The sequence below is a fragment of the Rhamphochromis longiceps genome, linkage group LG17 (assembly GCF_057381845.1).
Source record: "Rhamphochromis longiceps isolate RC_006_pf linkage group LG17, R_longiceps_female_GT1.1, whole genome shotgun sequence".
NCBI lineage: Eukaryota > Metazoa > Chordata > Actinopteri > Cichliformes > Cichlidae > Rhamphochromis > Rhamphochromis longiceps.
Window position 1 is genome coordinate 32,461,091 of NC_140573.1, and position 23,943 is coordinate 32,485,033.

The 23,943-nt window shown below is 40.0% G+C and overlaps 1 protein-coding gene across 2 annotated transcripts; it reads right to left on the minus strand.

Annotated features, from left to right (window-relative positions):
- Positions 1–25: 25 nt before the first annotated feature.
- On the minus strand, positions 26–20,767 carry LOC146649996 (proline-rich protein 5-like). 2 transcript variants are annotated; one of them, XM_085386480.1, is made up of 10 exons: positions 20,516–20,767; positions 15,427–15,509; positions 11,996–12,163; positions 11,203–11,283; positions 10,515–10,621; positions 8,538–8,629; positions 8,327–8,467; positions 3,375–3,519; positions 2,933–3,238; positions 26–833 (listed from the first exon to the last, which is right to left on the minus strand). In XM_085386480.1, the coding sequence occupies exons 2-10, from the start codon at positions 15,450–15,452 to the stop codon at positions 478–480; spliced, it is 1,422 nt and encodes a 473-aa protein (XP_085242606.1). In that variant the 5' UTR covers positions 15,453–15,509; positions 20,516–20,767; the 3' UTR covers positions 26–477. The 2 variants fall into 2 exon arrangements, with proteins under 2 accessions (XP_085242606.1, XP_085242607.1); XM_085386481.1 differs by lacking the exon at positions 11,203–11,283.
- Between the last annotated feature and the right edge of the window lie 3,176 nt (positions 20,768–23,943).

Sequence of the window (23,943 nt, forward strand, 5' to 3'; positions counted from 1 at the left end):
TTTAATAGTAATTTAATAAAATATGATTTGCATTGTTTGTCAAACATGGTAGTTTTCCAAAACATATGAAATGTTAGAAGTTTGAGTTTGACTGTCCAAGCTTTTCAAAAAGTATCTCCACGTTTTTCATGCTTCTGCCCTTTTGCTGTGTTTTATGTGTTTTCCATGTTTTCATTTATAGTTTTATTTTGTGATTGTTTAGTTTGAATGTGAATGAATAATATAAATCTCCCCACAGGGGCCAGTGTCGATGTTTCTAACTAACTACAATGAAATATTACAAAAGGCATCATAAAATTAGACTTGATTTTAGTGAAAAAGCACAAGACACAGAAAAATAATCCAGTTTTAAAGATTCCCTGAAGATCTAGAGTCTCTAGAAAACAGCAGTTTGAGGAATGTCAGTCGTGGCTCAGACCTGCATCACACAGGTGAAGTTTGCACACATCCACACACGCACACACATTGGTCTGTGTGTCATGCCACACTCTCCTTGCTGCTGTCTCTGGTGTCCGCTGATCCTCCTGAAGATTGTTTTGAGAAGTTCAGGAAGATCCCATCAAGCTCCATCTCTGAGTCCAGAGAATCTTCCATCATGTGATCCATCATCATCTCCGGACTGGAAGAAGGACTGGGACCAGAGCTGGTGTCCTGAGCCAGAACCTTGGAGGAGGAGGAAGAGTCGAACTCCAGCGAGCCAGTGCAATGTGTGTCCTCGTCTGGGGAAGGCTCGGGGAAGATGCTAGGGGAGTGTTGCTGACGCTGGGTAGGGTGGGGAGCTGCTTGGCTTCCAGCACCTATGGTTCGGAGTTTCTGGCTGGAGGTTGCACCGTCTGCACAAAGTAAAGCAAAACTTTTGGAGGTGAAACTGATTTTCCTCTATGTTTCTGTACTGTAGCTTGTTAGCAAAAAATACATTTGGATCAAAGATTCCAATAATAAAGCTGTGCCAATATTAAGCATTTCTGTTTAGATTTCACTGTATAGCAGATGCATCATGGGATGGTAGAAACATCACCAGATAACTCCAGTGATTTCAGGATTTACACTGCTGCCTCTGCAGAGCATGTTGCCTGTTACTTTTAACCTCACTAAACATCTCAAACCACAGTCTGTCTCACAGCTCTGAGAGATTTCGTAACATAATATAGTTTGACCTTAATGTGAAAAACCTACACAGCATGCATCCTACTTTTTCAAGAATACGGCAATTAAATCTCACTCCATTTCTTTATATTTCTGTAAAATTGTAACAAATGGAAGAATCTGAGGCTGGTGCTAGACATGCATGAGGAGAGCAAGACAGTGTGTGAGGTGTGCAGAAGGAAAGACTGATGGGTTCAAGGTGGAGCTGGGATTACATCAGTGATTGGCTCTCAGCCACTTCTTGTTTGCAATGATGGTAGACAGGCTGACAGATGAGGTTAGGCAGGAGTCTCCATACATCATGACGTTTACAGAGGACACTGTGATTTGTAGTGAGAGTAGGGAGCAGTTGGAAGAGAGCCTGGAGAGGTGGAAGCATGCTCTGGAGAGAAGAGGAATCAAAGTCAGTGGAAGCAAAACAGAATACATGTGTGAGAATGAGAGGGAGACGGGTGTAACAAAAAAGCTGAAAAAAGTAGTGATAGTGAAGTTATATGAGTTTAAATAGCTAGAGTCACCCATCCAAAGTCATAGACAGTGTATAAGAGAGGTGACGAAGAGAATGGCAGAGAGAGGCAGAAGATGCTTTGGACGTGTACAGAGGAGGAACAGAGGATATATTGAACAAAGGACGTTGAAGAGGAACTGGTAGGCAGGAGGAAAAAAGAAAGACCACATAGAAAGTTCATGGATGTAGCAAAAGGAGAACATGCAGAAGGTTGGTGTGACAGAGGAAGATGCCAGGGACAGGGTGAGATGGAGGCAGATTACCCTTTGATGACTACTAAAGCGAGACTAGTTAAAAGAAGACGACAACGAAGAAGAAATAAGGAAGATTTGTCTCTGTTTCCTTTTTTCTTGGTAATATAAGCTATTCCTAATTCTCTATTTTTTGTCACTTCTGTTTTTCAACATCACCATGCTCATTTCAAAATTCATAAATGTATTCAGTACTACTCCCTTCCAGTAATAGACAGTCATTGTAAAAATAAAGTACATCCCCTGTCAATTCTAAGGTTTTAAATACCAGGACATAATAAGAAAATATATCAGGTTCCTACCAGGACCTCAGACACAACCTCAACTGAACAGCAACACATTTATTTAACAGAAATAAACCAAAATGCACATGTGCTGCTTCAGTTCTTTGAGGTTTGTTGAGATTCACTTATGCACAGCTCTCTTAAGGTCCTGGCACAGCATTTCACAGGTTTTCTCCAAATGCAAGTCTGTGCATTATGGCCTGAAATCTCCACTCTGCCTGCATTCTTGAAAACTTATCTCTCACTTACATCTTGGATTCTGGCTAATCTGGTTAACCCGATAAATTAAAATGTTGCTCCACTTCAAAACCAAAATCCATTCAGTTTTGTAATATTTTTTGTGCAGAAGAAGTGTTACTCCTAGTTTAGTAAGAATCAAAATGTACGTATTAATTATTTTTTTTTAACCTAAATTAAAGGTAAATATCACTTGTATTAATGCATTGGAAAACACTAACACTTATTTTTAATCTGTCAAAAATACATATAAAAAACTGTCAGTCTCTGTCAAGGAACCACTGATCCATCCATGCATCTTCCACTTATCCAAGTCAAGAAATCTTTGAAAAATCATGAAAAAAAATCCCAAACTTTGATTGGGTTGTGGAGTTTTTTTCATATGTACTCATCTATAATTTAGACAGATGAATAGCGCTGCACAGCTGAGGAAAAACACGTATATTTACTTTTGAGTTCCACTGTCTTTTTAAAGGGATTCATTAACTCTAGCCATATAGTCCTACCTGAAAGTGAAGCAGAGGTGGTGGAAGCTGAGGAGTGATTGGCGAGGCTCGAAGTGCTGGTGTTACTGTTGTTGTCAGGGGCACTTATGGTGGACTTTGTCTTAGGGATGCTTTCCTCCACGCAAGACGTCATCTCACATACCGAATGCCGCCTGATGCCTGTGCCGCTCCCTGAGGAGGAATCTATGTCATACTCTACTACAGGGGTTAGCATGGGAACATTGTAGCTCTTAGAGCGGACCACTGGGTTTTTGACAACAGGAGGACTGCTTAGTTTGGAGGACCAGGAGTACTGTAGGCGTTTTTCTAACGAAGACAAAAGAGAGAAGCAGAAAGAGAAACCTTATTAGTTTAGAATTGCAAACATTCCGCAAAAACCACAGAAAGCCTGAATTAAAATGGAATTTGTGAGTTTTTCAAGTACACACAAGCACACACTTACCCAACAGACAGGAAGAACAGTGCATACTGGAGGATTCATCCCTGGAATATAAGCCATGAGTGCCGAGGTAAGGAGAGACCACCTTCTGGATGAGAGCTTCAAGGCGCAGGTAATCATCTGTTACACCTTTAGACTCATGGACACCCTGGATCAAAGGAACACAAACATACACATAAAAAACACAAGTTTGTCTTAGCTGGTAATTGCAGTGTGTTGGCTGGCACTAATGGAAACTTTAGAAGCAGCAAAAAAAGAAAAAACCGGGGAAAGAGAAAGTTCTCTATTTGGCTTTCTGTGATTTTATCAAACACTCTGCCAGTTACTGTGAAAGATCTCTGATAAACCTTTTTTCAGTTCAAAACATGTATGTCTTTAGAGGCTAGGCCGAAAAGAACACATTAAATATAGCAGAATCAATTTGGTGTGAATGTTAGCCTTGTATAAACATATACAGTGGGATGCAAAGGTTTGGGCAACCTTGTTAATAGTCATTATTTTTCTGTATAAATCGTTGGTTGTTACAATAAAAAATGTCAGTTAAATATATCATATAGGAGACACACACAGTGATATTTGAGAAGTGAAATGAAGTTTATTGGATTTACAGAAAGCGTGCAATAATTGTTTAAATACCCAGGCATCCATCAAAACAGGATTTATTAAATTTAACAGAGTTAGAAGTTAGCAGGAAGTTAGCTCGCTAGTTTCCACCTAAACATGATATAGCATGTTCTGACTGACAGATTTCTGAAAAAATTAAAACGTACAGCTCTGCTATCACTTCCAACATAAACAAATACAAAAAAAACTAAACAAGCAGTGACTTTTGTAGGGTTACTGTAGTTGGGCTAGCTGGTATATAAGGATGTGATTGCTAGCGACATGGCTATGTTAGCATAATATAAACACAGTGAAGCTGGAGGATGAATACTAACTATTTTCCACTCAATAAAAGTTAATGGGAGAGTTCCCGATGGTTGGGGACAAATGCAATCGCAACGCAGCATGCTTTAAACGGACTGTAAACTTCAGTCAGGAGAACAACTGAGACAATCCATCCACAGTACAATGTTAGCCATTAATATACTGCAACAGCATGGGAATAGAGCAGTTAGAGCAGACAATTCAACATTAATGAATCATAAATGAATTGTTGGTTGTTACAATAAAAAATGTCAGTTAAATATATCATATAGGAAACACACACAGTGATATTTGAGAAATGAAATTAAGTTTAATGGATTTACAGAAAGTGTGCAATAATTGTTCAAACAAAATCAGGCAGGTGCATACATTTGGGCACCACAGAAAAAGAAATTAAATCAATATTTAGTAGATCCGGCTTTTGCAGCTGAACAAAAAGTTGAAAATCTGTATTATGATGATCTTGATGGTAGTGAAAACAATGAGCTAAAAGAAAGTTCGAGCGGAGAGGAACTGCACAGTGGATCTTTTACACCACACAGTCATTTGATCCACAGATATAAATCATCTTTAACACAAAAGTACTTCTGCTGTTTGAAAGTTTCCGATTTTGTGTTTCTGTTCAGTTAAAGCCAAACTGCTGCTCTACAGTTGGATGTAGTTCAAATTTACTTCCACAACATTGTTCATGAAACACATGAGACACATGTGGCTCCAGACCTCACTGCAATATCTCAAAATGACAAGGGATAGATCAGTGAAGTTTCAATATTCTAAATTGTTAAGCCCATGCACGAAAACCACAGCACAGAAACAAACCACATAAATAGCACAGACTTCAGTGAACTGGCGTCACAGAGGCTTAACAGAATGAAAGGGAAATTACAAACAGATGAATTGAGGAATTAGCAAAAACTGCATTATTTCAGTGCCAAATTTTACCTCTCTTACAAACAGCCTTTTTCTTAGCTGCCCTACTTCCTTCCTTCTTTTTGTCTACCTGTCATCTTTTTCTCCCGCTTTGCTCTCTGTTGATATTTGCTGTGTGCAAACTAAAATAACTCTGCAGTATATCTGTGCACAATGAATAAAAGAAGGGAATAAATAAATTGTGCTTTCTATTTTCGTCTCGTCTTGCCCTCTCAGTCTGAATCTGGAAGGACCAGATTTGGGTCAATTAGTCATCATAATAATGTCCAAGCTAAGCCAAACAGAAACAACCCCATTCTGCATCCTCTACAACACTGAGTAAACCCACTGTCATGCACTACCAGGACCACAGCTTATCTGTGACTAGTACCTCTCAGGAATCTTTGTACCAAGTGCTTTTAAGTTAAAAGATTTGGTAGATGGGTAAAATATCTAAAAATGGCCCACACACTAGTCTTATTTTATTCTATTTTACTTGATTTTAACATATTCCAACCATGTCAAAATTCAGAGAAAGTACCACAGCTGTTGTTACTTAAGCAACACCTACATTTTTCATGGTATTCATCTGGTCTCCTCTGTATCCTTCTGAGAATTAGTCACTCTTTGACACTTTTATCTTTGTGTGTAATCAAGGGGACTGTTTTTAGCTGATTTCCTTTTAACAATTTTTTACAGGCTGATGAAACATTGTTAAGTTATGAAGAAGAGACAAAGTAAAATAAAAACCAATAGGTGACAGAAGAGGAAAGCTCACATGGCTACCTCAGTTACAAGACACACCCATATTTTCTGGGCCTACTTGAGAAGCACTGCAACGCTCCAAAGGTGAGTCAATCCCCAGACTAGTATGTTAGCTTGTTAGCACGACATAGGGGCATTAAAAAGCACATTTACAGTTTGGTACAATTAAATGCTTTAGCAAATCCTCTTCTCATATCAACTCTATGATGTATGACTTAAAAAAAAATTAATTTAGATGTTGTTAAAGTTTAAAGTGTGGCTGGTTTAAATGTGTGGTCTATTAACAGGGGTGCACATAAGTGGTCTGCAGGTGCGCTTTCAAAATAAAAGACGCGCACCAGATAAGAAGTTGCAATGCGCGTTTGCGTACATAAGATTTTCAGGAGGAGGACAGACATTTGTTTAGAACTCTTAAAGATGTCGAAGAAACAACCTCCTTTAAGCAATTACTTTGGTGTTCCTCCACCTCCAAAGAAATGTCAGAAAGAGTCCGAACCGCAAAAGAAGTGCGTATTCTCGGGAAAGTGGACAAAAACAGTGCCTTTAATATAATATAAAAGGCACTGTTTTTATCTGCTAGAGTGGGATTTTCACGGCATATTATGCATATATGTGCGTTCATCATTTGTTTGAAACCAGCTCACCTCCTGAAACCACTTTTCAGAGAATACGCACTTCTTTTGCGGTTCGGACTCCTGACATTTCATTGGAGGTGGAGGAACACCAAAGTAATTGCTTAAAGGAGCTTGCTTCTTCGACATCTTTAAGAGTTCTAAACAAATGTCTGTCCTCCTGTTAGCGCTAAGTGGTCGATAAGGGTGTAACCAAGCACACTTGCCTGTTGGTTCTGGGTCACTTTGACCCACTTTTTTCAGTTTCTTGTATTTTGGTGTTTTTTTCTATTTTATGGTTTATTTTCTAAGTCTTTAGTTGTCCTGTTTTGAACATTATAATCCTAAGTTTCAGTGTTACTCTAGTTAAGAGTTTTGTTCATAGGTTTAGTTCAGTGTCTAGTCTGTGCCTGTCATGTTTCCTGTTTTACCTTGAAGGTCCGTGTCTCGTGTTAGTGTGTCCAGTGTTACTCTCCCCTGTGTTGTCATTATGTTTCATTCGCGTTAGCTGTGTCCTCATGTGTCTCCACTTCTCCTGATCACCTCATGTGTGTATTTAAGTCCTCCGTCTCCCTTTGTTCACTGTCGCGTCGTCTGTGCTACCCACATCCTGTCATGGTTTTCATTCTCAAAGTCATAGTGAAAGTCTTAGTTATTGTTTCCCAGTTTAAGTTTAGATTTTCCCTGATTTTGTCTTGCTTCTTGGCTGTGAGTGTCAGCCCCAAAATAAAGGCTCACTTTTCCTTAAGCTCAGTTTGGCTCCTCATCTGTGTCTGTACCTGGATCCACCTCACTCATTCCACTCAGTCTGCCCCGCGGACCGTGACATTGCCTTAGCTGATAACTTACTGTTCCAACCTCTAGTTTAAATATGGCCGCTTATGGCTGTAAAATAAGTTACATTTACACTGAGATGGGGGGGGAAAAAAGTGGAGCACTACACAGAGTCCCCATCACCGTGCTGCAAGTCCACATGAAAGAGACTATTAGTGGCTAATGTTGGAGTCTGTTAGGGGTTCACACGGCCTGTCCAAACAGTGTGACACCAACAACAACAGCAGTCCTATAAAATGTCCATTACTATTATTACTCTAGAAATGGAAGAAACCATTGCATTTAGGTAACAATGGACAAGACCAAACTGACTGGTTATAAAGTGCTAATATTGTAACAACTAGCTTCTATGTGCTTTCATCCTGCCATCCTGTCTGGGCTGTTTAGGTCTGTGCAAACTCTATGAGAAGTTACTGTAAGGCATCAAATATAAAATGTAACAAACTGAACGAAAATATATAAGCAGATTATTATAAATTATTGGAAAAACAAAATAAAATGTAAAGAAATGGACAAGCAACTCTTTGCCTGCACTACAATTTACATCAACTGAACTAAGGGGTACAGAGGTCTAATAAAGCTCTTGTGAAGTTGTCACGGCCTTTAATGATAGCATAAATCCTCATAATTCGCACAGACAAACAGGGTGCAGAGGGTCCTGAATGGTCATGGGAAGACAACCGTGCTCTGTGTTCACACTGAGATTACTTCCTGTGGGATCCCTTAGCAACAACTTTTTTCTACCCTCTGCTCCTCTTTCTCCATCTGTTGCCATTTACCCTGTTCTCTCATATCACAGTCATCAAGTCATGGATATCAGTGTTAAATGGTGCACACTGATATAAGAGATAGCACGAGAGATTATTAGACGAAGACGATGGGAGAGGCAGACCACAAAAGTGTGCTCACCTGTAGTATTAGTAGCATCTGTATGATGGAGGGAGGAACTCGGGCCCGGGGCCGAGAGAGCGCCTCGTCTAGTTTAAGGTTGAGGGTGATGGTGTTCCTGAAGTGAAGGAGAGCCAGCTGACGGACTGATGGCTCCTTTCCCTGATGATATATACACGTTTCAATGTGATGAAGGCCTTTAATTGGAGTACTTGTTTGCAAGAATGTGTACCTGTACAGGATAGAAGATGGCCTGCAGCATGGACAGAACGTCACAGAAGAAGAAGTCCCACGTGTCAGCCAGAGAATCCAACAACTTTTGACCTGCGATACAACCAGGCAGATCAGTTATAAAAGTATCAAGACTGATGTAGGAAAAAGATATTGGGATTGTGGAAAGCATGCTTAAAGGACTATGCATAAAAGTGGCTGTAGTTTCCAAATAGTTAATGTAATACTGTTGTTGGAGTCCTTGAATTCAAGCTCAAGGTTTGAACTATAATCACGGCTTCATTGTTTGACACAAGGGCAGAGTTCAGAGGCAGAAGATTAAAAAAATGTGTCATTGCAAAAATACTTATTGACCTATAAAAAACAGATCTGATAATCCAGATAGCAACTTTACAGCTTTGTTCTTTTATTTCTGGTGGGACATTTTTCTGCATATGCACACACACACACACACGCAAACCTTCTTACTTATTGACGTAAAGGATCGCTTCCTGTCTGGTTTTGTGATGACGGTTCTGTCACACAAATCTGTCACCATCAGAGTGTGTGCGTTATATCAATTCAGCAGTGCTTCAAATAAAGGTCACACATTTACCACAGTACAAAATACCTTTCTCTCACTCTACCTGTGTGTGTGCATCAGTGTGTGTTTCTGTGTGTCCTTGTGCAGAAAAATGCCACGATCTTACCAGTCAAAGTAATATTTAACTAATGCAGTTACCTCTGCATCTAGAAATTTCTTTAGTAAGTTATTATTTGGCCCTGTTTGAAACCATTAGAGACTAGACTTGTGTCATGTTAAGATAAAACACTAATCTCGGACTTCCCCTGAAACAAACTACTGGTAGTGTGAACACCTCATCAAAGCCAGAAGGCTTTGTCGGCTATGAACAAAGGAGTTGAAACTAAAGACTCAGCAAAGAATTTTGTAGAATTTTTTTACCGTGGTGAAAAAATATCTCTGCAAATAAGTAACCTAGATGACACGAAAGGTTGTTTTTTCCCCGTTAAAATGAAGGACACACAATTTACTTGAGAAGCAGATACAGGTGGTGTTAAACGTCCAGCTAATACACATTTTTGCAGTCTTTAGATTAATATTTCTGAACTTGCTCTTTTGTTGAGTTTCTCCCTGGTAATTGGCTCTGATATATCAGAGCTTTAGACATGTACAGTCATATGGAAAAAAAAAAGGTTTTGCAGGACACTCTGCTGTTAAAAATAAATAAAATGTTTAAAAGAAAAAAAAGGGCTCTGAGTGGATCATTACAACAATTTGATTCTTTTCTTTTGCAGATTTGTTGCTGTACTCTGGATCACTTTTGTCTAAGCTTTAGCTGTCTGTTGAACAGATGACCTCACAGTTAATGGTCAACTCCTGGTCCTGGTCCTGTGGCTGCAAAACAAGCCCAAATCATGTGCTTGTGCTGATATGCTGTGTTTGGTTTTCTCCAAACATGGCGAAGTGCATTATCTCCAAACATCTCCACTGTTCCAGAAGTCATGTGGTTTGTTCAGATACAACTTTGCAAACCTAAGCTGTGCTACCAAGGGACTTTTTCCTTCCAAACAAATCATAATGTGATGAACTTTAACATTCAATATGAAGCCTACAGAGCCTGTAGCTCTTTTATTGGGTGCTTTTTTTCAATTTCCCTGAAAACCTGTGTTTGTGCCATTCTTATCCAAACTAAAAACTTACGAACTTGCATATTTAGAGATTTTATCCATGTAAATTTGCTCTGACATCTGACCGCTTTAAAGAAATATTTTATAAGGTTAAAGGGACAACCCTGATTTTATTTTTACCCTTTTATGTCTATATTTTAAGCTTGTAATCAAACTGTTTAAACACCAGTCTCTGGCAGCCATTTCTTTATTCAAAACATGATATACCATCATAGAAATAAAGGTTCAAATTTCTCACTCTGTATATACGTCCCACTTTCTGTCTATTTTCTCAATAATTTGTGTTTACCTTCATAGAAGCGAATCTTGTCCCTCAGAATAACCATTCCTTTGGTGAGCAGCTGGTTCTGAAGGTACTCAGTAAAGAAGGAGCCCAGCTCAGTCTTAAGCAGTTGCCTGCAATGGTTATAATAACAGCACATGAGTGGATACTGGACATGAAGCGATATGCTTACAGTCACACATCATCAGCGATACCTCCTTGGAAATGAACCAGACGTAATGAGTTTGCAGAATGCTGTGTTTACGGAACATCAGACTCAGGAAATGAGAAAAGATGCTGCTCACACTGCATGCATAACATCTGGAAATTTCAATAAAACTTTCCACAGTTAGCAAAGGCTAGCACTGGCTCAGTATCATGATTGAACATCAGCAGCTCAAAGAACAAACACTGTGTGATTAAATACACTAAAATGACAGATGCTGCATTTCCATCTAATTTCAAGGTTACAGTGTCTCTTCTTTAAAGCAATTTTAAGGTAAATCCAATTTATGAACAGTATAACATGCCTGTGTTAACTTGTAAGCATGTTTATATATGTTTCAAGTAAGAAATATTCTGCTGCAGTAAGGTAAGATGGGAAATCAAAGCTTTAGCAGTGATAATTTAATCAAATATTCTAAAATACAAATCAGCTAAAAGTTCAGGGTACTGGTGTAAAGGCCAGCAAGAGACATAAAACTAGACAGCTAACCTGACACCTTCATTCAGATTGTAGAGTTCATTTTCTCCCAGATCCTTCCTCTGAAAAACTGAGATTACTGCATTGTGGATGCTAGAAATAAACACACGGAGAGGTGAAATGCATTTAGAAAGAGTGACACAGATACATGCATTTATTTTATTTTAATTGTGCCGTTTGAACAATCGGTGAGCTCTTGAAGCCACCTCAAAAGAACTGGTTAAAAATAAACTTTGAAAAGGTTTCTTTACCAAAGGAAGGCCATCAGAAAGGTAAAACATACTACAGTGAGACGGGCATGAACTTTTTTGACTGAAGGTTTGTGTCCAGTTTAATTTGTTCACATAGCCTTTCAGCCACCCAGCAAACTGACAGCTCTTGCTTTCTACTCTGTGCTGTTTAGTGTTGAATAAAGCAGAAACACCGTTAGAAACAACCATACAAAAGAGTGAGAAGAAAGAAATCCAAAGAAGAAAGAAACCTGCGAGGCAGAATGGGAAAAAAGGAGGAGGGAGTGAGGAAGGGATGGATGGATGGAAATAAAGTGTGGTAGTGATGGACCCTGAGGGAAGAAGGCAGGCAGAAAGAGCTGATGTCCATGTGCGTATATGTATTTTCATGTGTATGTGAAAGGAGACTGTCCTATTCATAGCATGGACAACAGCACTGACAGAGCTTCCCACTAGTAAAGGAAACACACGCACAAGCACTTGTTCATGTAAAAATGTGTGATGGCTTATCCATTAACAAAATAAAGTATTCACTAAAATATAAACTGACATTGGTTATAATAAACAGGGCTAACCTGTTCCAGGTGGCGTTAGCCCCGGCCCTCCTCTGCTGGGTCCCTTTGTCTCTGCTGCTCTCCTCTGTTCCTCCCTTCTCCCCACCTCCTGTTGGGGTCTTTGCCTGGGAGAGGTCAGTCAGACTGGAGGACGAGCCGGTCCCCAACCTCAGTTTATTATGGAGGCTCCTTGAAAGCCAACAGGAAGAAAGAGAAAATGCTTGTAAGCACCAACTTTCATTTCTTACGTGTACTGGAAAAGATGATGTGAAAAGCCTTATTTGTAAAGGTCATCTAAATGAATTAATTTCATTTCCTCAAATATTGCTGGAAAAATGGGAAATAGATGCAACAATTTACACTTGAATGTACAACCATTTATACGATATATAAGTTTGTACAGTTCTAACAAGCCTGGAAGTCAATATTTGGTGTGAACTCTCTTAGGAAAGATTTCTTCAGTCCATGACCAAAAATGTTCCCTTGTGTGTTTTCCTGTCCAGGTTTGCTTTTACTGCATTTGCAGTGTATTTGCAATCACCATTGTGCCAAAGAACTGTTGCCAATTTTCCAGGTGGTATTACATGTTGGATCAAAATCCGATGGTACTTTTCTTCGTTCATAATTCCATCAGCTTTGACATCATCTCCAACACCGCTGGCTGAAATGCACCCCCTAATCATGACAGAGCTTCCACCGCGTTTTGCAGCTGGATGTAGACACTCACTGTCGCTCCTAACCACCTCCACCAAAAAAGTCAAACTGATTTTTAGTCCAGTTCTTGTGCAATTTGGCATTCCTCAGCCTTTTTCCCTTTCCCTTCCAGAAGAATGGCTTCTTTACAGCCAACCTTTACATGAAAAGATTTTGGATGAGGTTTCAGTGAATTGCAGACAGATCAACTGAAAGGTCAGATGCACTTCTCTGCTCCTGTGTCACGTCTTTTTTTTTTTCCATATTTTTTAAGGACATTACTTTCAAGTGCAGTTCATTGGCTGTAGATACGTTTTAGGCCTGCCACTTTGTCTTTCATCATCCATTTGTCCCATTTCCTCAGGAGACACTGCACACTGTGCCAAGATATGTTTTCAGCTACCAGGTGTTTGGGAATACTATGGAATATTATTTCATGCCTGTCAAACTGTGTCATATTTGGCCTTTTTCGTAGATTCAAGTAAAGAAATTGAACCGAATTATGTGCATGTGTGACAAGCTGTTAGTAAAAAAGTGCCTAAAGATGTCATTTAAAATTGGTTCTTTGCTAATACACCTGTTATATATATATATATATACAGACCCAACACTGGTTCACCCTTTAAGTTAGACTACTTTTTTTATGCTTGAATACTTTATAGATCATACTTTGTTAAGAAGCTTAATAAAAACAATCCACTGAAAATAGCCAGGTACAAGGACTGGACTGAAAATGTAGCAGCTATGTTATATATTACAAATACAAACACATGTATGATCTTCATTTTGGCATATGCAAATTAAAAGCTATTATACTGTAAAATGTTACTTTGCTACACAAAGGGGGGGAAATATATGAAAGTATCAGCTGCTGTGCAAATACACTTCAGTCATATTCCAGATTTTGATGGCTTTCAAAATTAGCATTTAATAACAGGTGATTGCTTTTTATTAGCCATCTGTTAATGTTTACACTAGCTTGGGAACGATACTGCTTTTCAAACACTGAGCAAAGAGATGGGTGCCAGTCAAACAGGATAAAAATAAACAGGGAGGACAGAGTGGGGAAAGACCTGGGAGTAAGAAGCTCAAAAAGAGAGTAAGAAACAGGGTGTGGATAAAGGTATATAACACATGCCGGATCAGGTGCAGAAAAAGCAAACAAAGCACGTTGACAGTAAAAAAAAAGAAGAAGCAGAGATTGAAACCACAGACATTACAAAGATAAAAGAAGGGTGGGAGGAGTGTACAAAGAGGTAGATGAAGAGGAAAAGGCGCTTTAGAGATAGTAAGAGTGAGTCTTTTTCTGCAAATGAAAGTGTTAATATTTGGATTTTAATTATACTGAAATTTTAGTAAATTAACCCAACAAACAAACAAAGTGCACATGTCCATTTTTGGGTAATGTCTATCAAACATTTACTCAATCACTTCTGAATTTACAGGTGAATCAAAAATTTTAAAAACACCTTTAAATGGCAGTCACTGTTTAGCAAATATGAAAAACCTCAAATATACTTGCAGGTATTGTACTTACTCTAGCAACTGAAAAGGTACCACATATCCCCACTCCATGACTGTGAGATGAAACAAGGCCTGTCTCTGTCTCTTCTCATATCCTTTCACTTTCCCTCTCTCCCACCGTCACCCTTTGTGCTCTTCTCTACCCACTCCTCTCTCCCACTTTACCGCTCTCCTTCTTTTTCTCCCTTTGCCAGTCTGTGCCAGTTGGTCAGCATGTGACCCTGTGAGCTTTTGTGTCAGGCGAACAAAGGAACCCTTTGAGGTTCGAATGGTGCCAAGAGGGAGAGGAAGGATTTAAAGGTGACACAGATTTCGCTTTACCTTCCACTTGCCTCCCAGAGTGTGGGAGAAGCTGTAGTCAAGCTGTAAATACAGACTAATGACTCTATTTATTTAATATTGAACCTTCAGTATTTTTGGTATTCTCCATACTGAATGATCGGTAATCAGCAGACACACTGATATGAAAAGAATTTTAAGGAAGTGCGAAAGCTCACGAGAAAAAAAGGAATGGAAAATCTGAGCCGAGTATAAATAAATAAGGAAAAGGAGATGGAAGGTATAGTTGCTGTTGGTCCATCTGTCAACCTGAATCTTAGTTCAGCTCTGCATAAATGGGTCAGAGCAAGAAACTGGAGCCCTGGGCTCAGTCACACATGCAAAAAGACAGCACACATCCCTGTGCAGAGTTCATGTCAAAGTCAGGACGACTTTTTAAGTTTAAGTTCAGAGCTGCACCTCTGAAAGAGCGAAATTGAATCTATACACGCTTGAGCCAAAAGCTTCCTCCTGAAAAATGGATGATGCAGAAGATAAAACACAATGGTGAGGCTCACAATAACAACTTAACTACACATGGTGTGTATTGTTCTAATGGGAAAAGGTATTTACTTTATAAACGAAAGGATGCTGACATAACTTGGAAGTAAAAAACTTTTTTTTTTGGCACTAAATCAACAGGACAAGTTTAACGACAAATAGCTGCCCTCTGATTACTAAACAATGGGGATGTTTGAATGAGTGAAAGCATGAATGAGGTCACTCAGGAATGTGTGTGTGTGTGTGTGTGTGTTTTTCACTTTGATCAACATTTGTGTGTCTCAAAGGATGGAAAAAATGGAACTCTGTGTAGTGAATAGGACTTGCTGGTGAAGTGTGTGTGTGTGTGTGTGTGTGTGTGTGTGTGTGTGTGTGTGTGTGTGTGTGTGTGTGTGTGTGTGTGTGTGTATGCTTACCTTCTAAATGAGCCCTCTCGTTCCATGTTAGTCTCGACAGATGGCTAGCAACCACCCTGAAACTGCCACTGAAGAATCAACATCTGAAAAAGGAAACATTATTAGGATTATTAGGTAACAAATATATATTTTGTCAGCTAATATCAGTGACTTTTAAGCCACTTAACTTCTGTAAAAATTAGAAAACTGCATTCAGTTTTAATTTAATGAAACCTCAGTAAACACATCTTTATCACAGAGCACATATTGACATGTCACAGCAAGAGAACACAGAGGAAAACACTAACAGTTGTTTTCGTTTCACTCCCTGAAATATTTAAACTTGTTACAGAGTTTTTTGTTACAGAATCGCAGAGTGGAATCTGTGTGGCGTATACAAGACAAAGAGATTGTGACACCCACATACTTCAGCTCAGGACAGTGATATGAAATAGGTACGATATTTTGTACTTTTCCTAATAAACAGGAATTAATAGGGTAAGTAGTCTCAAAGGTGCTCATAATTAAATGTACTTGACCAACTGATCATCAGCAGGTGTGGCCACATGTGTAACAGTAGTAACAATCTGGGAAGGGTTGTAACATAATATTCCAAAGTCCAAAATTCTGCAGTAAGAAAGATTATTCACAAGTCGAAAACAATCGAGATAGCTGCCAGATAGTCGTTCCCTGGAGTGGACGTCCCAGCAAATTTCCCCCAATGTCAGACTGTGAAATGCTTAGAGAAGCCACAAAGAACCCAAGAGCTACATGCAGTGAGACTCTAAAGGCCTCATGTAGCATGTTAAATGTTAAAGTTCATGACAGTGCAAGTTAAAATAAATAAATAAAAAAGACTTAACAAGTGTGGCTTGTTGGGAAGGATTAAAGGGAGCAAGTCTTCTCTCTGAAAATGGCAGCACAACACTTCTGGATCTGGAACAATGTCCTTTAGACCGAGAAGATTAAAGTGGAGAAGTCTGCCCACAGTGAAAAGCACCACATGTATCAGTGAAAACACCTCATACCAAATGTCAAGCACGGCGGTGGAAGGGTGATGGTTTGGGTTTGTTGTGCAGCCACAGCACCTGGGCACTTTGTAGTCACTGAGTCAACCGTGAACTCCCGCCAAAGTATTCTCGAGTCAAATGTGAAGCCGTCTGTCATGCAGCCAAAGCTTGGGTGAAATTGGGTCATGCAACGGGACAATGATCCAAGCACAGCAGCAAATCTACAAGAGAATGGCTAAAAAAGAAAATAGACAAGGCACTGCAATGGCCTAGTCAACCTAACTGAAATGCTGTGGTGGAACCTTAAGAAGTTGTGCATAAACGGATGCTCACAAAACCTCAATGAACTGAAGCAACGCTGTGAAGAGGAGTGGGCCAAAATTCCTCCACAACGACAGAAGACTAACAGAGTCATACAGAAAACGATTACATCAAGTTATCGCTCCTAAAGGTGATTCTACATGGTTTTTAATGATGGTGTGTGCTTTACTTTTCCACACACAGCTTCAGCATTTTGGCTTTATTTTGTTAAGTAAAGAATGACACGGTGTAACATGTCATTTGTTGCATTTAAATAATCCTAGAACTTGGTAAGTACCAGGTGAACTGAGAAAGGGTGTACTTTCTTTTTCCCTTTACTATAAAACAGTTCTCAGACAGATAAACTCACTGATACCCGCCTGACTAGCGAAGCAGACACACTATTCTAATCAAATTACAGTAAAGTGGTTGAGACAGACATTTGATCCTTCCGCAAACTCAAATGCCCCTGCTTTCTCTCCCCCCCCCCTCTCTCTCTCTCTCACACACACACACACACACACACACACACACACACACACACACACACACACAGATAGAATGTCACACTTGATACATCAGACAAGTCAACTTTAGTCGGCTTTATCCTCACCTGTCCTGAAACTGTTTCAATGGTTTTAAGTTTTGAGCAAAGCAACTTTATTTTTACTGCATGCTTTGAAGAAAGAAAAAAAAACCAGAAAAATAAAAATGCAAAGTTATTCACAGACATTTATGCATCTTTTTATAAAACACTATGGAGCTTCAAAGAAAAATAAATAAATAAAGTATATAGGTTTGGCTAGTTTCATGTGCTGCACTGCACATGAAACTAGCCAAACCTATACAGTGGGGCAAAAAAGTATTTAGTCAGCCACCGATTGTGCAAGTTCCCCCACCTAAAATGATGACAGAGGTCAGTAATTTGCACCAGAGGTACACTTCAACTGTGAGAGACAGAATGTGAAAAAAAAATCCATGAATCCACATGGTAGGATTTGTAAAGAATTTATTCGTAAATTAGGGTGGAAAATAAGTATTTGGTCAATAACAAAAATACAGCTCAGTACTTTGTAACATAACCTTTGTTGGCAATAACAGAGGTCAAACGTTTACTATAGGTCTTTACCAGGTTTGCACACACAGTAGCTGGTATTTTGGCCCATTCCTCCATGCAGATCTTCTCGAGAGCAGTGATGTTTTGGGGCTGTCGCCGAGCAACACGGACTTTCAACTCCCGCCACAGATTTTCTATGGGGTTGAGGTCTGGAGACTGGCTAGGCCACTCCAGGACTTTCAAATGCTTCTTACGGAGCCACTCCTTTGTTGCCCGGGCGGTGTGTTTTGGATCATTGTCATGTTGGAAGACCCAGTCTCGTTTCATCTTCAAAGTTCTCACTGATTGAAGGAGGTTTTGGCTCAAAATCTCACGATACATGGCCCCATTCATTCTGTCCTTAACACGGATCAGTCGTCCTGTCCCCTTGGCAGAAAAACAGCCCCATAGCATGATGTTTCCACCCCCATGCTTCACAGTAGGTATGGTGTTCTTGGGATGCAACTCAGTATTCTTCTTCCTCCAAACACGACGAGTTGAGTTTATACCAAAAAGTTCTACTTTGGTTTCATCTGACCACATGACATTCTCCCAATCCTCTGCTGTATCATCCATGTGCTCTCTGGCAAACTTCAGACGGGCCTGGACATGCACTGGCTTCAGCAGCGGAACACGTCTGGCACTGCGGGATTCGATTCCCTGCCGTTGTAGTGTGTTACTGATGGTGACCTTTGTTACTTTGGTCCCAGCTCTCTGCAGGTCATTCACCAGGTCCCCCCGTGTGGTTCTGGGATCTTTGCTCACCGTTCTCATGATCATTTTGACCCCACGGGATGAGATCTTGCGTGGAGCCCCAGATCGAGGGAGATTATCAGTGGTCTTGTATGTCTTCCATTTTCTGATGATTGCTCCCACAGTTGATTTTTTCACACCAAGCTGCTTGCCTATTGTAGATTCACTCTTCCCAGTCTGGTGCAGGTCTACAATACTTTTCCTGGTGTCCTTCGAAAGCTCTTTGGTCTTGGCCATGGCGGAGTTTGGAGTCTGACTGTTTGAGGCTGTGGACAGGTGTCTTTTATACAGATGATGAGTTCAAACAGGTGCCATTCATACAGGTAACGAGTGGGGGACAGAAAAGCTTCTTACAGAAGACGTTACAGGTCTGTGAGAGCCAGAGATTTTCCTTGTTTGAGGTGACCAAATACTTATTTTCCACCCTAATTTACGAATAAATTCTTTACAAATCCTACCATGTGAATTCATGGATTTTTTTTTTAAACATTCTGTCTCTCACAGTTGAAGTGTACCTCTGGTGCAAATTACTGACCTCTGTCATCATTTTAAGTGGGGGAACTTGCACAATCGGTGGCTGACTAAATACTTTTTTTGCCCCACTGTATACTGGTGATTAGGTGAAACAGGTCATGATCAGGGTACTCATGACCTATTTAAATTAAAACACAGGTGCAATCACTCTCCAGTGGTTCGTCCTTCAGTTCCTGGAAACTGTATTTGCCGCTATGCAATATACACCATGATCTTTTATTGCCTGACAGCTGCAGTTATATGAACTAGCAGGACTTTCATAGCTATCATATTTTCATTGTTTTATTTTTGACTCATTTTTACATGAAGCACACGCTCAGTAAGAAATCAAGGTCAAACACTTAGGAGGCCGGAAAGTCACCGCTTTCAGTGTCAGAGCTGCTAATGTTAATGTATGGTTAAAATCCAGTGAGTAGAACAGGCACAACTTCCTTTGATGGCTGTCTATGGCTCACAGAGGCTCTGGTAACTTACACTTGGCCGTGCTCTTGAAAATGTATCCGAACTGAATGATACACATGAACCGAGGCTTAAACCTTGGTCTGCAAGCACTCCTGTCTGCTTCTGCCTCTTTCTTGCACCACAATACAGAGTGGTATAATGGCTTGCTTGGGGCACAGGGACTGTGGTTTCATGGATTGTGGTTATGAGGGCTACAGAGCATTTTTCATTCAGCATCTGGTCAGTATTTAATGAGCACTGCATGAAACAAAACCAGCCCTCTCCCACTCATTTAAAGCCTGACCTCTCTCTGTGTAAAGCCTCCTCCTTTACTCTCACTCACCAACAGACAGTTTGGACTAAGTAGATATCTGGGGCCCTGGTGCTGAAAATTAACACCCTTAATCTGCTTCAACTGGAAAATACACACATGCACACGCACATACAAACACACACGGGCACACATTTCTTTCTGCAGAATGGCAGCACGGCAGGGAAATTACAACCCTTGCACCAGACAAGTGCTGAAATAAATGTCTGGGTCTTGCAGCAGGTTTGTCTGCTGCACTAGCCACTCTGGTAGAAAACCAAACCACAAACTGGAGGTCCTGATGTATATAAAAAAGGAAACCACGGGTGTATATTTGCTTAAGAAGTATCCTGCTCTGACATGCACTCATCAAGACAGGCTGTCCTGTCATCCCGTGGGCAGCTAGTATGCAATACGGGTCTAAAATATGCAATACGCAGAAATAGGGTACCATGGCGCGTAAAGATAGCTCCTGGTAGGAAAGCATTTAAAGGAGAACCCATAATTTTATACCATATCATATTATATGGGTTACATATATTGGGCTCAGTTCAATATCTGAGACGTGCTTGCTATATATTGTATTTGTTCTTCTCTCGTTACAAACCACGAGCAGCTAGTGGATAACACCTCTTCTTAACTTGGGTCAGAGTAGGTAATACTCACTTTTGCAGACGTCTACCTCGCTCCATTAAAGCAAGTACTCCTTGAGTTTAAATGGCGTAGCAAAGCTAACGGTAACTCCAGCTTTTCTGTGAGGACTGGATTTCCATAGGATGGGAAATAACAGCGCACCCTTCCAACCTGTCAGCCCAGACAGGAGCGCGTAAAGGTGGCGCACGCGATCCTAAAAAGATCCGATATGAGGATCAGACAGCAGCCAGCGTGAGCTGTCAGTGCGGTTTAAGTCACTCTCCGACAGAGAGAAAGAGAGGGAGGAAGTGAGAAACCGAGAGAGAGAAAGAGAGAGGAGGAGGAGGCTGGTGTGTGGGGGTGTGTGTGCGTAAATGCTGTGTGTGTGCAAGGGTCGGTAGAATATGGAAAATGTTTGTGATTTAGCGTGTGTGTGCCCGGAGTGTGAACTACACACACAAAACACCTACAGGTAGGCCTACATGGCATGCACGTGTACTGCCACTGGTGAAAAGAGCCGAGGCTTGATCTTTTAAAGATTCCACTCCTTCGATTGTGGGACACTGAAAAGTTTGCACGGGGTGCAAAGATGAGATGGAAGGTCGATCCACAAGTAAAATAAACCAATAAATGAATAAAAGCCTTGCAAATTCATCAATTTGCAAACATATTCATAGCTTTTTATTGTAAGAAAAACGATAACCTGTTGGTGGCAACAAAGGAAAGTCAGAGGATCTCATTTAGATGCACCTTGTGCAGACAACTGATAAAGAAAGAGAAACCTGAACTTAATTCAACTTTTTATGGCACATTAGAATCAGCTTTGTCAGCTGGTTGCAAACATTTTTTATGAAGTCCCATTATGTTTAATTCATAGTGAAATAATTCACAGCCAAACTAATACAACAGCAGCTTGCTAAACATTACAGGACATTTGTGCTTTTACCACCACTGGACAGACAAGGCTACTCAGCAGCTACACTGGCTTCTATGTGGCATGATCAGCACTGCCTTGGCCCATTAGCATCACTCATATCTAATGTACAGATCAATGCATTAACCACAGAGCTCAGTGTTTCACATCCAGCAAACTGCAGTCTGTTTGCAGGCATTCAACTCCTACTGACAGTGCATCACACTCACATGCAGGTAGATCTTTTGTTCTCACCCTCCCCTCCCCCTGTAATAAGAAGCAGGTTTATAACAGCAAAGTCAACCGGTCAAGGGCAGATTGTTTTTTAATGGTTGTTTGGAGCATAAAACCCCAACACAGAGCCACAGTGACAAAGTTCACTAATCAGATAACATTACATAAACAAGTCAGGTTTACACTCTGTATTGAGCCACAAACACAGTTTTTAACGCAGCCACCAATATCAGTTTCGAGTATCCACAGAATGTGCTTTTGATCACCCGTGTGTGGCCGTGCCTGTAGTGAATGAATGACACAACTTCTTGTAGTTAGTGAGTGTTGGTTTAGGGACATTCCTTTAACCCAGTGTCATAACGCACGTCCACAAAAACCAGAAACCTGCTTAGTTTGGACGTGCATTTGGATATCTCTGTATCTAAATGTGTATTTTGACACCAGTAAGTACAGGATGAATGTACTGATTCAGAAAACTCTGTCATCCTTAGCGTCCACATAAGCAATGGCTTTATTTTTTGTTATTTTCTATGATTAATATTGTTCTGTTTAGAGTGTGATTGGACTCACTCTGCTCCCCCCCCCCCCCGCTCTTTCACACCCTCTGCCTTTTATGTTTTATGCCAGTCATTTCACACTTTTACAAAACACTTTCAACACTTTATTTTAACTAAGGAAGCTGTTGGGTCGAAAGACCACAAAGCACACCTTGAGAATCTTTCCGAAGCTACACAGGATATGAAATACATTTAGTTTATTGCTTCAAGAGAAAAAAAGTTTTGCACTGCTTCTTATATGTGTGAAACCTGAAAGTTTTGGAACAGGTAACTCACACTTCCCTGGTCTTCAGTTTTCATTTCCTCTCTCTCATGCACTTTATAAATAGTTTCTTGCTGAGAAACTACCTTCCGTAACAACTGTAACAACAGTGACAACTTCCCCATCATGGTTTCCTTTCCCTAACCTTGGCAAGTGGAGGGTGAATAAAAATCTAAAAAGCCTGAGGAGGACTGAAGAAGGGCTGAATTTGTGCTACATAACTGACTTTAGCTTGTCCCTGCAAGCCACTTTGCAACCCACCTCTGCAGTGATTTATCCTGACCTAATTATTGTCATGTGTTTCCAATGATGCCTGCTTTGCAAACCGAAATAACTGTTTTAACAATTTTAGTTTGGGGTAACTATTTTGTGATTTTATAAAAGTTCAGAGAGGCAACATCTTAACATGGTCTAACATGGATAAAATCCTCAACACAATCTACTAATGTAACACTCTTCTGAAACTACATGTGTACAAATAGTCTTAAAGAATGAAAAGTCAAATACTATGGATGCAAATCACATTTTACAATACAACATAACCCTGTTTATAGTAAGAGTGAAGTCTAACTCTGAAGTCCATCTGTATAGAGGCAGTGTTTGCTTGTGTCAAGCTTCATCTCCTCTAGTCTTTCTGAGCCAACACAAACAAACAAACACACACAGCACACATAGGAAAAGTTCTTTAAAGCACAGGTGAACACACACTTTTACTGAAATACTCAAACACGCACACGGACAGCAGACTAACTAGGGCACTATTTACCCTGCATAAGCAGATAGGACAGGAGAAAAGCTACCCACAGACCAAAGGAAACAGCATCGGGAACTTAATGTTACATAATGACATTAATGACTCCACTTATGAGCCCACATCACCCAGTGCAGACCCGCAGCCTCTGCTTACACAGCTACATGATTACAGGTAAACACAGGAACAACAACATCATTCCTCGTACACCAAAAAAGAAATTTATCTTAAAACTAGAAAATATGTTGTCAATGCGAGAAACCAAATGATATATTTTTTCACGATTTCAATTTAAAGTTTTTTTCAGCTTTAGTAAACCTACTCAAATTCACCTGCCTGTCCTTGTTTCAATCTGTGTTATCTGCGATATTATAACTGGAAAAAATATCTTTAACCTGCCTTCAGTACCACAGGGCAAGAGTCAGACCTGACCTTATTTACCCAGATCACAAGCTGGTTTGGGTGTTCCACTTCAGTAGCGTCCCAAGGTGTAGTTATGAGGTTAAATGCTTTATTCAAGGGCAGCTGAAGATAACCGGAAAGCAACTGACAGCTTAAGAAGTGCAAGATTAAAGACACTATTATATAATTTCAGCTTGTAGGCTAATTAAATGACTGATTCTGGTATAAAATTTGTTATCTAAAAACAAAAATTAACTTTTCTAAACATATACATAATTACTGGATGGACAAAGAAAAGAAATCATTGGTGTTTTGGCCAAAAGTGACATGAAGCCAACAGAA

Coding starts and splice junctions, on each gene's coding strand:
- LOC146649996 (XM_085386480.1), bottom strand. CDS start 15,452: ATGGAACGAGAGGGCTCATTTAGAAG. Junction 8,630..10,514: donor CAAGATTCGCTTCTATGAAG/GTAAACACAAAT, acceptor GTTGTATCGCAG/GTCAAAAGTTGTTGGATTCT. Junction 3,520..8,326: donor AGATGCTACTAATACTACAG/GTGAGCACACTT, acceptor CCTTTGATCCAG/GGTGTCCATGAGTCTAAAGG.